This window comes from Haliotis cracherodii, unplaced genomic scaffold (genome assembly GCF_022045235.1).
Source record: "Haliotis cracherodii isolate W230 unplaced genomic scaffold, xgHalCrac1.p SCAF_3, whole genome shotgun sequence".
Classification (NCBI taxonomy): domain Eukaryota; kingdom Metazoa; phylum Mollusca; class Gastropoda; order Lepetellida; family Haliotidae; genus Haliotis; species Haliotis cracherodii.
Window position 1 is genome coordinate 1711128 of NW_027266286.1, and position 18347 is coordinate 1729474.

The 18347-nt window shown below is 40.2% G+C and overlaps 1 protein-coding gene across 6 annotated transcripts; it reads right to left on the reverse strand.

Moving 5' to 3' along the window:
* Positions 1 to 1395: 1395 nt before the first annotated feature.
* Positions 1396 to 15475, reverse strand: LOC139473702 (baculoviral IAP repeat-containing protein 7-B-like). 6 transcript variants are annotated; one of them, XM_071256416.1, is made up of 7 exons: positions 15367 to 15475; positions 11657 to 12171; positions 11206 to 11375; positions 8069 to 8108; positions 6515 to 6619; positions 6227 to 6334; positions 1396 to 3282 (listed from the first exon to the last, which is right to left on the reverse strand). In XM_071256416.1, exons 2-7 carry the CDS (start codon positions 12084 to 12086, stop codon positions 3104 to 3106), a joined length of 1032 nt encoding a protein of 343 aa, XP_071112517.1. In that variant the 5' UTR covers positions 12087 to 12171; positions 15367 to 15475; the 3' UTR covers positions 1396 to 3103. The 6 variants fall into 6 exon arrangements, with proteins under 6 accessions (XP_071112517.1, XP_071112516.1, XP_071112515.1 ...); XM_071256415.1 differs by having other exon boundaries at positions 6515 to 6628; XM_071256414.1 differs by having other exon boundaries at positions 11194 to 11375.
* Between the last annotated feature and the right edge of the window lie 2872 nt (positions 15476 to 18347).

Below are 18347 nucleotides of genomic sequence, written 5' to 3' on the forward strand. Positions count from 1 at the left end.
GGTACCAATTAACAACAAGTAGAAGATGAATAAACATACGTAGACCCCTGTCTATCTGATCACATTTGTTTCTTGTTTAACGCCGCACTCGGCAACATTCCAGCTATATGACGGCGGTCTGTAAATAATCGAGTCTGGACAAGACAATCCAGTGATTGACATCATGTGCATCGATCTATGCAATTAGGATACGATGACATGCATCAACCAAGTCAGTGAACCTGACCACCCAATCCCGTTTTAGTCGCCTCTTACAACAAGCATGGGTTGCTGAAGACCTATTCTACCCTGAGAATCTTCACGGGACCTGATCCCATGTACATACAAACATCACATACACCCCATGAGCGCATCTACCTTGTTTACGTCATTGGTCACATTCTGTTTAGGGTCTCGAAAAGAGATGAGGTGAGGAAAAGGGATGGGGTCATATATTACTACCTTCTGTTTGACCCATTATTTTTCAGATTTCTTTAGATCAACTTTGTTGAACTTGGGACGTAACATCCTGAACATTGTCAAACTTGGGACGTAACTTCTTGAACATTGTGGAACTTGGGATGTAACTTCTTGAACATTGTCGAACTTGGGATGTAACTTCTTGAACATTGTGGAACTTGGGATGTAACTTCTTGAACATTGTCGAACTTGGGATGTAACTTCTTGAACATTGTCGAACTTGGGACGTAACATCTTGAACATTGTGGAACTTGGGACGTAACTTCTTGAACATTGTGGAACTTGGGATGTAACTTCTTGAACATTGTGGAACTTGGGATGTAACTTCTTGAACATTGTGGAACTTGGGACGTAACTTCTTGAACATTGTGGAACTTGGGACGTAACTTCTTGAACATTGTGGAACTTGGGACGTAACTTCCTGAACATTGTGGAACTTGGGACGTAACTTCTTGAACATTGTCGAACTTGGGATGTAACTTCCTGAACATTGTGGAACTTGGGACGTAACTTCTTGAACATTGTGGAACTTGGGACGTAACTCCTTGAACATTGTGGAACTTGGGACGTAACTTCTTGAACATTGTGGAACTTGGGATGTAACTTCTTGAACATTGTGGAACTTGGGACTTAACTTCCTGAACATTGTGGAACTTGGGACGTAACTTCAGAACGTTTTGAACTTGAGCCATTAAACTCATTCCTATCTATTATCAAACATGTTACAGGACTCAAAATATTCTGTTCAAAGGAGCCTGACTTGCATAACAGTAAACAGGAAAACGATTTGTGTATTCATTCCCACCAATTTCCTAATTCTAATAAACATCTACCAGTAAACAAAGATGATAAACAAGTATGCTGGGAGTGAGTGAGATGGGTTGAACTCTTTCAGCAGTATTTAAGTAACAACACAACGCCTCAGCTTGAGGAAACGCAGGAGTGATGCTGGTCTTGGACATTTACCACTGTGGAGAAACTTGCAAGCACTGGCAATAGCGTTGACAAGCCTAGGCTACCAAAAAATAACAGTCTTGGTTCTCAGGCACCGCCCAAAACATCATAAAGTTCGACAATTATGATATTGCATCAATAGTTCGCCAGGTCCCAATGAGTGGCCTTCACCTTCCATGTCACCCATCAAGGAAATAGTCTAGCTCCTTCCCAGTGCGTGACACCTTCGTTACACACTCGGAAAAATCGCTGCCACCAGTGAGGTCGCGGCCATTACATTCTTACTGTACCAATTACATCATAGTTGAAATGAAACAGAAATTCAAATTGACAAACAAAGAAAATAATTTAGCTGGGGTAAGAGTATTCAGCGTCATGACAGTCATTACTTGCTTGTAAACATGACGGTCAGTCGGCTGCAAGTTCAACTCCAAACGTGGTTGTATGTTTGTTTGTTGAACGCAGCTCTCAGCAATATTCCAGCTATATGACGGCGGTCTGTAAATGATTGAGTCTGGACCCGACAATCCAGTGATTGACATCATTAGCATAGATCTACGCAATTGGGATATGATGACATACATCAACCAAGTCAGCAAGTCTGACCATCCGATCCTGTTTGTCGCCTCTTACAACAAGCATAGTTGCCTTTTACAGCAAGCAAGGATTGCTGAAGACCTATATACTACCCCGGATCTTCACGGAGCATGGTTGTGGCCACCTATCACAGTGGGGCACTTTGAATGGTGGCAGTGACGGTATGGAGAGCTCCGCGAATGGGCTATCGCTGTGAGGAGCTTCTGATATAGTAGGTATAAAAGTCTGTTGTGAGCCCTTGGATGAAATAAGACAATATGGCAGAGGTCAAACTCAAGGAAACCTGTGAAACACAAGCTGCATGTACTGTCAAAAATAATATCCAGTCAAGTTGAAATGTTCCAAGGCAATGTCAACGTTGTCAAAGGGGGATAACTCTCATCACTTCTTTTCCTGAAGAATATTTGTTATGCAGTATGATTTTCTAAAAGCATGAGAAAATACATAAAATAAAATTTGTCTAAAGTAAGAAAATAATTAGATTTAGCAGGTACACTCTATTGAGAACAATTTTTTTGTTATTTTCTATTATTATTTATCTAGAAAATTTGCTAAAATAATTATTTTTGGAGTTCTAAATCCATAGATGTCAAAATTACTTATAAATCTAAAATATGTTTTACTGTTTTAAATTAACATTTTCAGATTAATATCAATATGAAAATAAAATCATAACCTTTCACTAGAAACATTGCTTAAAAATATAAAGTTTCAAGATATTTCTTTAAATAATAAAAAAACCAGTCCATGATGTTTTCTTTAAGTATTGGTATGTTCATAATTAACCTTAATATGGATAATGTTCCCTACCTAAGATATCTTAAGACTTTTAGTCTGTAAATACTCAGGTATTTCTGACTTGGTTCCCCCACTTCAGGCTCTAAATCTCCTCTCTATCAGAACACAAGCTGCAAGTACTGTAGAAACAGCTGACACTTGGTCCAGGAATACTCTAGTGAAGACGAAAATACTATCTTATGACAGAATCAGTTTACAGTTTACAGTTGGAATCATTGACATCAACAGTCCCAAACTGTTGGAGTGAAAGATAACAAGGCCATTACAACGCTGACTGTACTGTACTTCTTGAACATTAAGCTAAGTATGTGCGGACTGTGGATCGGATTGCTCTCCGGCAGACCGGACAATCCTGGATGTGATGGGTACATTCCTCACAACAAACAAGATGGCCGCAGGGCTGGAAGGTGACCTCAACCTCTCGCTCCATGCAGATCTTACAGATGATTCGATCCTCGGGGTCCCAGTGTGTACCTGGGAACACAGAACAAGACTCATGGATGGATGTGACGTGATATGGAATGATATCGTTCTTTAATTGTGGAGAATACATTCTTGATCATTCAGTCATCAACTACATCCAACAATGTAAGAAGTTAATGAGTGAGTGAGGGAAGAGAATAACCAACGAGCTATGAGGAATAACAGATAACCTGTCCCCTGTGAATGAACTGGCGAGGGACTTGCAGCATTCATTTATGAGAGACAGATAACCTGTCCCCTGTGAATGAACTGGCGAGGGACTTGCAGCATTCATTCATGAGAGACAGATCACCTGTCCCCTGTGAATGAACTGGCGAGGGACTTGCAGCATTCATTCATGAGAGACAGATAACCTGTCCCCTGTGAATGAACTGGCGAGGGACTTGCAGCATTCATTCATGAGAGACAGATAACCTGTCCCCTGTGAATGAACTGGCGTGGGACTTGCAGCATTCATTCAAGAGAGACAGATACCCTGTCCCCTGTGAATGAACTGGCGAGGGACTTGCAGCATTCATTCAAGAGAGACGGATAACCTGTCCCCTGTGAATGAACTGGCGAGGGACTTGCAGCATTCATTCATGAGAGACAGATAACCTGTCCCCTGTGAATGAACTGGCGAGGGACTTGCAGCATTCATTCATGAGAGACAGATAACCTGTCCCCTGTGAATGAACTGGCGTGGGACTTGCAGCATTCATTCAAGAGAGACAGATAACCTGTCCCCTGTGAATGAACTGGCGAGGGACTTGCAGCATTCATTCAAGAGAGACGGATAACCTGTCCCCTGTGAATGAACTGGCGAGGGACTTGCAGCATTCATTCATGAGAGACAGATAACCTGTCCCCTGTGAATGAACTGGCGAGGGACTTGCAGCATTCATTCATGAGAGACAAATAACCTGTCCCCTGTGAATGAACTGGCGAGGGACTTGCAGCATTCATTCATGAGAGACAGATAACCTGTCCCCTGTGAATGAACTGGCGAGGGACTTGCAACATTCATTCATGAGAGACAGATAACCTGTTCCCTGTGAATGAACTGGCGAGGGACTTGCAGCATTCATTCATGAGAGACAGATAACCTGTCCCCTGTGAATGAACTGGCGAGGGACTTGCAGCATTCATTCATGAGAGACAGATAACCTGTCCCCTGTGAATGAACTGGCGAGGGACTTGCAGCATTCATTCATGAGAGACAGATCACCTGTCCCCTGTGAATGAACTGGCGAGGGACTTGCAGCATTCATTCATGAGACACAGATAACCTGTTCCCTGTGAATGAACTGGCAAAGGACTTGCAGCATTCATTCATGAGAGACAGATAACCTGTTCCCTGTGAATGAACTGGCGAGGGACTTGCAGCATTCATTCATGAGAGACAGATAACCTGTTCCCTGTGAATGAACTGGCGAGGGACTTGCAGCATTCATTCATGAGAGACAGATAACCTGTAAGTCTGAGCTTGAAGTAGGTTTTCCATATGTGACCCACCATGAGTGAGTGAGTGAGTTGTGTTTAACGCCGCTTTAACAGTATTCCAGTTATATCATGGCATGTCGGCTTAATGTAGGATGAAAGCCTGAAGTGATGCAGGTCTTAGACATTTACCACTTCAGTGAAACCCACGAGCACAGGTATGGTGCTGACAAACCTAGAAACATAATCGGGGCGAACCGGGATTCGAACCTACTATCAGAGGTTTCTGGCGTGCGGCACCTTAGACGGCTGGGCCCACCAGCCATGAGATAAGGGACCCAACGGGTGAAACATTGACTTTTCATTACATCTTAAAACTACAGCATCTTCAGAACACAAAAATTCAATTCACAAGCTTCAATTCATATTTATATATAGAGATACATGACATCACACATATCGATCTTCACTGAAGTAAGTTGACGTCAAATGTCTTAATATTGTCACAGCACAATGATATCCCAGCAACCATACTTCTTTTCTCCTGCCGGGTCACATATATTGACATTTAAAGAGAAAAAAACGAAAAAAAACGTATGAAATTTCAACCCCACAGAGAAACTTCACTGAAGGAAGCCAATTGCTAAGATGACATAATGAAATCAGTTTGTGACAACTTAAACAATGGATGACGTCATTGTAATCTTCTCAACAATGAAGCATTTAGACGTCACAGAGCATCGAAGGCCCAGTCAGCATTGAGAATCGCAAAAATGCGCAATAGCAAATATGGAAAAGCTGTTACACATGAGCTTTCTTCCATTATGGGTAATATTGTAGTTTATTCCCAGTGAAAAATATTCCACCGAGACCATAGCATCGTGTAAACATTCTGGGCAAGCTGAACCAGGGGTTGAGTGCATGAGGAATGCCACACGGTGTCCGAAAAAACTGCCCGCCTGCCCGCCTGCCCGCCTGCCCGCATGAAATTTTCCTCCACCTGCCCAACTGTCTGGCAAGTAAGTTTAAGACTACTTAAGAATTATAACCTTTAAAGATTCTAAAGTAAATGCTTGCGTTATTTCAGCTGAAGACACAAGACACAACTTGTCTCTCAGTTTTTGTGATTTTTTAATATTCATAATGCCTGAAAGTGGGCAGGTAACTTTGAAGATTGGCCGAGAAAACTTATGGATCACCTGCCCGACTGTCTTGTTGGCTCCTAAAATTACTTCGAACACTGATGACACATACCATGGGGACAAGAAGACACACGATCAGGTCACACACTGAAACCAAATGATCTCAATAAAACAAGCATGGGTACTGGAGATGCTTTCTGCAGTGTCAGGGGATGGCATGGCATGGCTGAAATATATCATGTTCCAGGAATATCCCAGCGGGGCTCCTGAAGAACACAGCCAATAATGTTGTTATTGACTGTATGGACACTAAGTTAAGGCAGTAGAGATGGGTCATGCATCCCCAGCCAATGTAACCATGGTAACCAGCCTACCTGATGGGGCAGGACGAGCCTGTGATGCTGATCCGGAGCCACCTTTTTCCTCCTGGTCCCTCATAACGGCTTCCATCAAGCTTTGCACATCAATTTGAGAATTTGGACCTGGTGGACAGAGGAGAAAACATGGCAGTCAGACCGTGCTGTGAGTGAGTGTTGGTTAATGCTGCAGTCTCCCTGTACATGACTGCATCTTGACCAGATACATTTACTGTACTGGGGGCCAATTTACTGTAAATGCGGAGTACTACAAACACAGGACAGAAGGAAGAGATGGACACGCACCTCGTAATCGCTTGAGATCAAGCAGAACCCTCTGTACGACCTCCACACTGTAGCCACTCTCCACTACTGCCTGGATCATGGGAGACCACACTTCATGGCGTCTATCTGTCATTCCTTAACATATTAGTATATCACACTGATTCCCAAAAATATTCCATAGTAATACATATCTTTTCATGGAAACTGGTAGATTCATTAATCATATTGGTATAACAGGCCGATCAATGAGACAGACTAAGATGTGTCAAAGAAGGTAGAAATATGCTGTTATTTGACCAACAGAGCTGAAATATGCATGAAGTTGTGTTGGTTAGGAGACGATCAAGTACTTGGAAACATAACATGGATGGCTTTCATTTTAAAAGTGCTTGGTTGTTTTCTGAGTCAGGGATCAACGTTTAAATTGTTTGTCTGTGGTTTCATGACACACTCAGTAATTGATATTATGAGCAGTGATCCACACTGTTGGGGTTTGAGGACACGCAATCAACCAAGTGACCGAGCCTGACCAATGATCCATGGTGTAGCATCTTCAGTGATGAAGAACCAATTCTAACCTGGAATCCCCACATGTAGACCAGCATAGGTTACTGGGGGCCAATTCTAACCTGGAATCCCCACCTGTAGACCGGCATAGGTTACTTGGGATAAAATCTAACCTTGAATCCCCACCTGGAGACCAGCATAGGTTACTGGGGACAATTGTAACCTGGATTCCCCACCTGTAGACCAGCATATGTTACTTGGGTCCAGTTCGAACCCAGATTCCCCACGTGGAGACCAGCATAGGTTACGGAGAACCAGTTCTAACCTGGAATCCCCACCTATAGACCAGCATGGGTTACTGGGGGCCAATTCTAACCCGAATATCCCCACCTCTAGCCCAGCATAGGTTACTTGGGATCAATTCTAACCTGGAATCCCCACCTATAGACCAGCATGGGTTACTGGGGGCCAATTCTAACCCGAATATCCCCACCTGGAGACCAGCATAGGTTACTTGGGATCAATTCTAACCTGGAATCCCCACCTGTAGACCAGCATGGGTTACTGGGGACCAATTCTAACCTGGAATCCCCACCTGGAGACCAGCAAAGGTTACTGGGGGCCAATTCTAACCCGAATATCCCCACCTCTAGACCAGCATTGGTTACTTTAGACCAATTCTAACCTGGAATCCCCACCTGGAGACCAGGATAGGTTACTGGGGGCCAATTCTAACCCGAATATCCCTACCTCTAGACCAGCATAGGTTACTTTAGACCAATTCTAACCTGGAATCCCCACCTGGAGACCAGGATAGGTTACTGGGGGCCAATTCTAACCTGGAATCCCCACCTGTAGACCAGCATAGGCTACTGGGGACCAATTCTAACCTGGAATCCCCATCTGTAGACCAGCATGGGTTACTTTAGACCAATTCTAACCTGGAATCCTCACCTGGAGATCAGCATAGGTTACAGGGGACCAATTCAATCTTGGGCTTGGAGAATAGAGACACAAATCTCATCCTACGATTAACACATCCTACATCCTACATTCAGTGGAACTCACCTGGTATAGGATGTTCCCTTTGGGGCGACTGCGGCAGTGACTGGAACACAGATCATGTTCACGTGACATTTTTACCTTATCACAACCAGTTTAAGGGTAAATATAGACCAGATTACAATTTAATTAGAAAGGATATTTATAATGACCAGATTAAGGGTAAATATAGACCAGATTACAATTTGATTAGAAAGGATATTTATAATGACCAGATTAAGGTTAAATACAGACCAGGTTACAATTAATTAGAAAGGATATTCATAATGACCAGATTAAGGGTAAATATAGACCAGATTACAATGTAATTAGAAAGGATATTTAAAATGACATGATGAAGGGTAAATATAGACCAGATTACAATGTTATTAGAAATCATATTTATAATGATCAGATTTAGGGTAAATATAGACCAGATTACAATGTAATAATAAATTATATTTTTAAAGACCAGATTAAGGGTAAATATGGACCAGATTACAATGTTATTAGAAATGATATTTATAATGATCAGATTAAGGGTAAATATAGACCAGATTACAATTTAATTAGAAAGGATATTTATAATGACCAGATTAAGGGTAAATATAGACCAGATTCAGGGGTCCGGAAACCGTCATATGCGCCGGACATGTCCGATTGGGAATCTCAAATGTCCGGTCTAAAATATTGCTTACCGGACATTTAAATTTTTCTGTCCGGACATTTTAAAAAGTATTGTCCGGACATTCTTAAATTTTGACCGGACATGATCAACCGTTAGGACTGAGCAATTTCTGTCTGCAGTTGTAACACAATGAAGATTATCTACACTGACAAGCTTTGTTTGTTTTGATTGCTGTAAATACATCGTACCTAGAATGATAGTCCAATCGGTCAATCACTGTAATAGGCAATAAACTGAGTTGACACTGATTAATCGAGGATTTATTACTGAGAACATCTTGTTAATTTGAGTAAAACGTATTTACAACTGTACATAAATACCTTGCATCATCGATGTACCTCATTATCCTCACAATGTTACGATACGTAACCTCAGTCAAGAAGCGAAAGCGTGACGACAGCCAGTCGACCGATGCAGATCAGTCGAGCGGATCTGCCAAACCCTCAAAGTCTGAATGATCATTTTGTAAGTCGTGGCTAACGACTTTCACTTGGTTGACAAACAACGAGGATTTGCAGATTTTATTGTTTTCAGTAGCTAGTCGTATATTGAATCTTGATTGACCGCCATTTTGCTTTCTGTGACGATCGATTACAAAAAATTTTATGGTCAATAATTAAGTACAGATGAAAAAGTATTCAAATAACTACTGCTATCAACGATAGTTTATGATTTATGATTATATTATCTGTCTTGTTTTAAATAATCTTTAGTTTTAAAAAAAACCTTTTCCAGTGAGGTCACGTGATAACCAAATATGGGATAATAGTCTCGATCCAAATGTTACAACGTGTACACTCTAGCAGACTCATGAATATTAATTAGACCGTTCACAACGTTGACAGATCGTTATTATAACAGAAACAAACGAATGTTTTCCATATATATCTAAAATGATATTATTTGTTATTAATTGTCCGGTGAATTAAACAATTTAAATTGAAACAATTCATAATTCATCATATTATGAATACGTAACAACTTGTAATTTGTGTGTAAAAAGTCGTACTAAAACACGCTGTTTGAAGGGGGCGTGGCATAAATGTAAATGTCCGATTGGGATTTTAAATTTTCCGGACCCCTGACCAGATTACAATGTAATTAGAAAGGATATTTATAATGACCAGATTAAGGGTAAATATAGACCAGATTACAATTTAATTAGAAAGGATATTTATAATGACCAGATTAAGGGTAAATATAAACCAGATTACAATTTGATTAGAAAGGATATTTATAATGACCAGATTAAGGTTAAATATAGACCAGGTTACAATTAATTAGAAAGGATATTTATAATGACCAGATTAAGGGTAAATATAGACCAGATTACAATGTAATTTGAAAGGATATTTAAAATGACATGATGAAGGGTAAATATAGAACAAATTACTATGTTACTAGAAAAGATATTAAAAATGATCAGATTTAGGGTAAATATAGACCAGATTACAATGTAATAATAAATTATATTTTTAAAGACCAGATTAAGGGTAAATATGGACCAGATTACAATGTTATTAGAAATGATATTTATAATGATCAGATTAAGGGTAAATATAGACCAGATTACAATTTAATTAGAAAGGATATTCATAATGACCAGATGAAGGGTAAATATAGACCAGATTACAATGTAATTAGAAAGGATATTTAAAATGACATGATGAAGGGTAAATATAGAACAAATTACTATGTTACTAGAAAAGATATTAAAAATGAACAGATGAAGGGTAAATATAGACCAGATTACAATGTAATACAAAAAGGATATTTAAAATGACCAGATTAAGGGTAAATATAGACCAGATTACAATTTAATTAGAAAGGATATTCATAATGACCAGATGAAGGGTAAATATAGACCAGATTACAATGTAATTAGAAAGGATATTTATAATGACCAGATAAAGGGTAAATATAGACCAGATTACAATGTAATTAGAAAGGATATTTATAATGACATAATGAAGGGTAAATATAGACCAAATTACAATGTAATAATAAATTATATTTATAATGATCAGATTAAGGGTAAATATAGACCAGATTACAATGTTACTAAAAATGATATTTATAATGAACAGATTAAGGGTAAATATAGACCAGATTACAATGCAGTTAGAAATGATATTTATAATGATCAGATTAAGGATAAATATAGACATTATATATTGCAGTTAGAAATGATAGATACGGACTCACTCACTCACTCATTCAACTGTATAGAATAAGCCTGCATCGGCAATCACCTGTCTGTCCTGAAGTACACTCCCTGGCAGTCTAGACACGGACTCACTCACTCACTCACTCACTCACCCATGTGTATAGAAGACGCCTTCCTCTACAATCACACAGTCATAGCTGAAGACAATGATGGTGGCACAAACACAGACCTGAAAGGACACTCAGACCAACACAGACGTGACAGCAGGCAAGGAAGATAAGTAGAAGTACTACCCACCATGCCACTTACTGCATTCCTGAAATTGGCTTCAATGTCATCTACAAACTCATTCCCCTTCTGCTGACGGACGTAGGGGCATCGGGGAAACCACCGCGCATGCTCAATCCAGGGGTCGTCATCCTTCTGCCAGTTCCGCAATGCACCTCCGCAGGAGAAACATTTGACGCTGTCACCAAAGCCTGCATGAAGACAATTACAGATGTCTCGGCAGATGTTGGCAATGTCTTGTATATGTTTTTCTGAGTTATATATATGTGTTACAGTAATTCATCTACGTTTCCAAAACAAGTGCCCATGGCATTAGTTTTAGTTCACAAATTTGGAATTTCTTTATTTGATAAAATTCAGAAATATCACCTGTCTGTTCACTCCCTGACAGTCCAGACATGGATTCACTCAGTCACCCCCCCACTCACTCACTCACCAACCCACCATCCCACTCAGTCAATCGCCCACTCACCTGTATAGAAAAAGCCTGCCTCCGCAATCACCTGTCTGTCCTGCAGTACACTCCGTGGCAGTCTAGACACGGACTCCAAGCGGGTACCAATCTCATCATAAGCCGGAAACCGAATGCTCTCCATTCGGACAAGCGACCTTGGCCTTGCCGCCTGCCATGTTGGCATGGGAACATTTCCCACCTCCCTACCCTGCAGGAATGGGCAGTCGGGGAAGTGGGTTCTGTGTTCTGTTTCTGGGTCATCATTAGGGAGCCAACTCTTGAGGATTCCGTAACAAAAGACACACCTCACTCTGTCACTCGGTCCGATATAATAAAACCCCGCCTTGGCGAGTCGCTGGGGGTTGACTGCGGAGGCTAGAGGCCAGTGTTCGAATGTCTGGAGCCGATCTGCTTCTGAGTGCAGTTGTTTAATGTCTGAAAAGTTCATCTTTTCAAACTTCTTCTGAATGAAACATCTTCTCCCTCATGAGGTTATTTGGGCTAGCTGTACATGATGTGAAATGTTCTTCTATCTGCAATAAAACATGAAACGTGGTAGATTATCAGTGACATCTGTGATCAAGTTCCTTGTTATAAATAAAAGTTGTAACTAGAAACTAGCCACATTTACATTTCAAAACCGCAGCCCATTTCTGCTGTCCCCCGCCGTGATATTGCTGGAATATTGCTAAAAGCGGCGTAAAATCAAACTCACTCACTCAAAACCACAACACATGCTTTTGCTATTTTTCAAGGTGTGCCAGTGTGAAGGTTACAAGCATTTAACTCCTATACTCAGTTCAATATCAAGTTGTCCGCCACGTCACATTCTGCAGTCTTGAGAAATCTCTAAGAGTCTGCTTGCCAGCTTGATGTCATCATGGTTGACATGTTGCCATTGACCTGTCATTACACACCTGAGACGCCTGTTATGACCAGCACAGGCTGCATCGGACCAACTCTAACCTGGAATACATATTTGGGACCAGATTAATCTGGAGTCTTTACAGGCATTGACAATTTGTTTATAATATTCTGGATATAATTTTCTTTATTATCCCTCTCGGAACACATCATCAACAGCCCCAAGCACTCCATTTCCTGGCATCTGTTACATGCTATTGTCCCCTTATATACAGCCCAACTAGTTACTGAAAAGTTCTACACAGTGCCTTTACCAGTCTAGAGGCACTAGTACATTACAGAAGTTTCTATAACATACTATCACCGTCCGCGCCATACCGGACTGGAAGCTTACACACCACACTTCCATCTAAATATAGAAACTTCCTGAAAACTGATCACTGTCGAAACACAATGTCATGAGCGTCTCCCGAATCTCAACAGAAACAATGTAACAGTTACCATGGTTACAATCATTGTTAAACAATAAAATACACTGCCATATAACACAACACACTAACTTCTAGGGGTGAAATGATACAGCAAGGTACGATATGATACATATCGTACTACACTTATTTATGTCAAATTGTGTGGAAACTTCTTTATAAATAATTCGGAGCATGTTCAAAAGGAAATTCAAGCTGCAGACACATATGCGTAGCTGCTATTATTAGCAGTAAACTTGGAACGTTAATGACATTTTGCGATATTTGAATGACAAAATTGCTGGGGGTCATTAAACAAGCAGTAAGTTAGATATTTTAGCAAGAGTATCGTCTTGCATTGATAAAGGAGAAAACCTATTGTCGATTGAATTGTAGCATAAAAACTTTCAATGCACTGGCACACCGTTGTATCGTTTCACTCCTACTAACGTCTTCTGTACAAACATTAACAAATGGAGGGAGTGCAAATTCCAAGAGGCTATCAACATGAGACGAGCCAAGCCATCAGTCAGTCGAGAGTACATGGGACAGTATCTATATACTCAAAGTGCAGTCAACTCTATCAATTCATTGAATCAATTGTATAAACACAGTTGTGATAGTTGTATATAACATAACCTTGTACCCACTCTCCTATAACAGGCCTCAAAGTTTAAATTTTTACCAAGAAGCCATATGGCTACAAGTATTTTTTTCCAGGTAGCCAGTGGTAAAATCAAGAAGTCAAGCCAATATTGTAGGTAGCCCAAAGCATTTGAAATTATGTTTATCAAATAACTATTTTAATATGTACAAGTTACAGCACTAGTCTTAAAAATGTATCTTAATGGAAACTGTACTTGAATTTTGTTACTTGTGACTTGAACAATGATGCAATTTATATTACTAGATTATATAGGTATATCCTCGCTTATCCAAAGAGCATTGCCAACTAAAATAAAGTACTAATTACATTAATTTTTATGTACTTTGGTTTATTGTCGACTTTAGAAGGAATTATTTGCGAGTACAGTTATTAGCAGAGGTGTTTTCCAACATCAGCTGTTATTTAATTTGGGGCTACAGATGTGTAGCATAACATTTAGTCGCCACAAGATATTTTTCTAGGTAGTCATTTGGCTACATCTGAATTTTAGACAGTAGACAAATTTTAAATTAGGTCGCATTGGTTACCGTTTTACTCGCAACTTTGTCCATCGACTCCCTCGTAATTGTATAACTTTATTCCTGTTACAACTGGCTTCACAAACATAGATGTATAAAATCATAACTGACTTCATTTGTACATCCATTCATACAGTCATACCTATACCCTAGAAACAACATGGTTGATAGCGGGGTGTTGTGCATCTATTCCACCCCAGAAACAACATGGCAGATAGCTGGCAGTTGTGCATCTATTTCACCCTAGAAACAACATGGTTGATAGCGGGGTGTTGTGCATCTATTCCACACCAGAAACAACATGGCAGATAGCTGGCAGTTGTGCATCTATTTCACCCTAGAAACAATATGGCTGATAGCTGGGTGTTGTGCATCTATTTCACCCTAGAAACAACATGGCAGATAGCCGGGTGTTGTGCTTCTATTTACCTCCAATCGTGAGGTACATATCTACTGTACCCTATCAACAACTACTTCAGTCGTGATTCCGGGTCAGAATAGGTAACGTATGCTGGTCGTAAGAGGTGACTTAATCAACTGAGTGGTTGCCCTCGGTGATAGCATGTTATTACAAGTACCATGACCATCTATTAATATCAATCACTGAATTGTCTGGTCTCGATTATCTACTGGCCACTGAGGTCGAAAGAATATTGCTGAGTTCCGCATTAAACAAACAAACTAGGAGGGAGGATCTCAATGTTGTTTACACTTTCTGAGGATTGACTGAACTACTGGCAATTGATTGTTAGGATGATTTCCATCATAGGTAGTGAAAGTAACCATTTGTAGGTTGGAGATATAGTCTAGTAGTGGTGATCTTCTAAAACCTGTGAAAGATTTCTCCATTTCCTAGCTTCCCATCGTTATGTTTGCACCTGTTATCTTTGTTGATACTATATTGTCATGTGTTATCGAGACTGTCAGTGCTTATGTAACCAGCTGGTAACTAGGCATATTGCGGATATATCTGTGGATGATAATAAGATCTGTTATTTAGTCTTGTGTACGACATGTATCGTCAGTACAATGACATAGTTAGGAAACGGTGTCCCATCACGTCAACAAGTATCGCCATGTTACGAAACGCCTCAAAGGGGATTCCCCTTGTCCTTGTGTGTGTGTGTGGGACCAGCTCTCATGTTTCACACAAACCTAAACTGAGATTACTGGTCTAGCATGCATTCATTCATGTGCTTACTGTTCACTTACATAATAACCCAGTGCCGATGTTGCAAATACATCCCTGCGGTCACTGGTTCAACAAAATCGTCTCATTCCGGGTCAAGCAACCCTGGGTGGATTAGCCGAGTAGCTCCTCTGTCTACTATTTGCGAAGGCTGAAAGCGTCGCGTATACAGTGAAACCAGTTTATTACCAGTTATTGTGAGACGGGGCCCAGCTTAAGTTAAGCTGGGCCCCGTCTCCAATATCACAATCTAGGAGCCGGTAGAGGCCAATGAGACGATGGCTGTGAACGAATGACATAATGGCTCTGTTACGTGCGTTTCTATTGGTTGCTATTTTTGGACCACGCTGCTTCGTCTGCTATGTTTACGTTTCGGCTGAGCGTTCAAACTACTGTATTTCTTTATACATTTTACTAGTTCAATGGCGAAAATTGAAGACATGTTGAATAGAGTTAATGCTCTTAAATGTGCATTAATTCGATACTCTGTAGATTTAGATACTTCTGTGTTTTGTTTGAAGAAACAGCAAATTGACATTGTTTACGCTTCAGAAAACGGTGATGTAATGACTGTTCTGCCGACTGGTTTCGGTAAAAGTCTGGCATATGAATTGATTCCTTATTATATGGGAGTCAGGCGTTGTCAGGCAGCTTGTTCATGCACTATGATATGCAAATGCCCTTTGCAGGAATATTTAACATCCATATTGGTTGTGAGTCCACTGAATGCAATCATCCATGAAAAGGCTAAGTATTACGGCCAAAGGTGTGTGCAAATTATACCAGAGCGTTTTGGATTCGAAAGTGTCATGTCCCATATGCCAACATATATTCTCGGGCACCCTGAGCACTTGTTACAGAAGGGGTTCCTTGGTGAGCTAAAAAAAAATATATATATCAGGAGAAGGTATCGCATATCATTGTGGATGAGGCTCACTGCATTGAAACGTGGTGTGAGAGTTTCCGCACTGATTATCGACAACTGGACATGTTACGGGCTATACTACCACAAGCAAAAGTTGTTGCTTTGACAGCAACAGCTACAAAAACGACAAAAAAAACACATTGCAAAACATCTTCGGTTTTGCGCAAACTACAGCTTAGAATCCGCATCATGTGATCGCCCAAACCTGTTTTACTCAGTGAACAGTAGACCCTCCCATAACTCTGTAAATAAAACACCAGAAGAAGCATACGAAGAAGTTCTCAAGCCCATACTAATGGAATTAAAGGTAAAGAAATATCCCACCACTGCAACTGATTATGTAATGTCTTGACAGAATCAGCAGCACAGAATGTAATAATCCCACCCTCCTTGATTTCATATAAATAAAATCGTACAGGACAATCCTAGAATGTACTTTGTGGTAACTAAAATATACAAAATTTCCACAGAAGAATATTTTAGCTTGTGATAATGACGCGCATAGGGAGCCGGGAACCAGCTTAAGCTTAAGTTTGATATTAAGCTGGTTCCCGGCTCCTTGTGCGCGTCGTCAACTTGCGCAAATTGATAGACGGGACCCAGGTTCTGCTTAGGGCCTAAACTCCAGACCTCGATTAAATGTGGCATGTAATGTCAAGGAGTTTATATGATTTTTCACCACTAAACTGGTTCCACTATTCAATTTGGTTTGAGCAACAAGCCGAGCGCTTTAAAGGGGCACTGATCTAACGCAATTCCCCGGACTGGTTGTTGCCTTTGTTATTGTTTTCCCCCCGTGAGTACCTGGATGATACGTAACGCAACTGGGCGTGACCAGAGACTGCATGGGCTACCGTCTGCATGGACAGCTAAATAAACTTGGAGGCTGGAGGCAATATTTGTTTTACGCATTTTTGCATAAACACTGATTGGTTAACTGTGATCTATAAAGATTTCGTCAAAGTGCGCATGTTAATTAATTTCTTCAGCCTAAAAGTATCCCTGCAGTGAAAGCATTTTCGGATTTCGGATTGCGTCAATAATTACTACTCCCTTGTTGTCATCCACGTTTTCTCGTATAACCCTACACTTGTGTATTTGTCGTCAATCACTTGATGCTCAGTTAATGAATTTATTACAGGTACAATTAGTGGTAGCACCACTTAGATTACCTGACAAAGGTTCCCATTTGGCATTTATTGTGTCTGGGGTAATTATTCAATCTAAATCCAGGTTTGAAGTGAGGTGAAATGTGTGTTATGTAATATGCACGTGGCAGACCAGCAAGAGGCGAATGATCAGTTGATTTACTTTTTTTTGTAAATCAACGGATCGTTCCTAGTCATCAAAGGATTAACAGAAAATACGTTGATTGATTAATTACTGTTATCTTGCACAGTTGATATGTCAAAAGTGAGTGTTTACATGTCTAGGTTTACTAAAACAAAGGGAATACACTCATACCATGGCGTGAAGTGCCGATGTAAAAACAACATACTTTGTTCAAAGGGTTAACTGGTAATACGTTGTTTGATTGATCATTGTTATCTCTCACTCAATGGATTTTTTAGGAACTGTGGACGTTATGAAAATAGTTGTCACGAGGGCTTTCTCAGCCGACCATTGAGACTTGACACTTGACACCTATGTAAAACACCTGAAACAATCCAAGTGATCATTTGAGAAACGAACACGGGTTATAATATCCCGAAACGATAGATATCTTTAAAAATATTTGATTGTCATAGAGACACGTGACATCGAATAAGTTTCTTTGTACAGCTGCAGGCGAGTGGGATATTGTTCCTTTGTGTGGATATTCATGGATACATTCACGAACAAGGAAGCTGCCTAAAATTTATACACATAACTTTGGTAGGTTGTAATTATAGTATTTGCATTTTGTTTTCCTTCTTTTGAACCGATTCGTTCTTGTTTCTCTACGTCTTGGTTGAGAAATTCTTCAATGCGCGATAGACGTTGTTTTCACAGGTCTTTTCCTTTGTAAGCGTGTATATATTACCATCAGTTTGTAAAATGCGATTCTCTCAGGCAATTTATAAAATGTGCAAATATTTC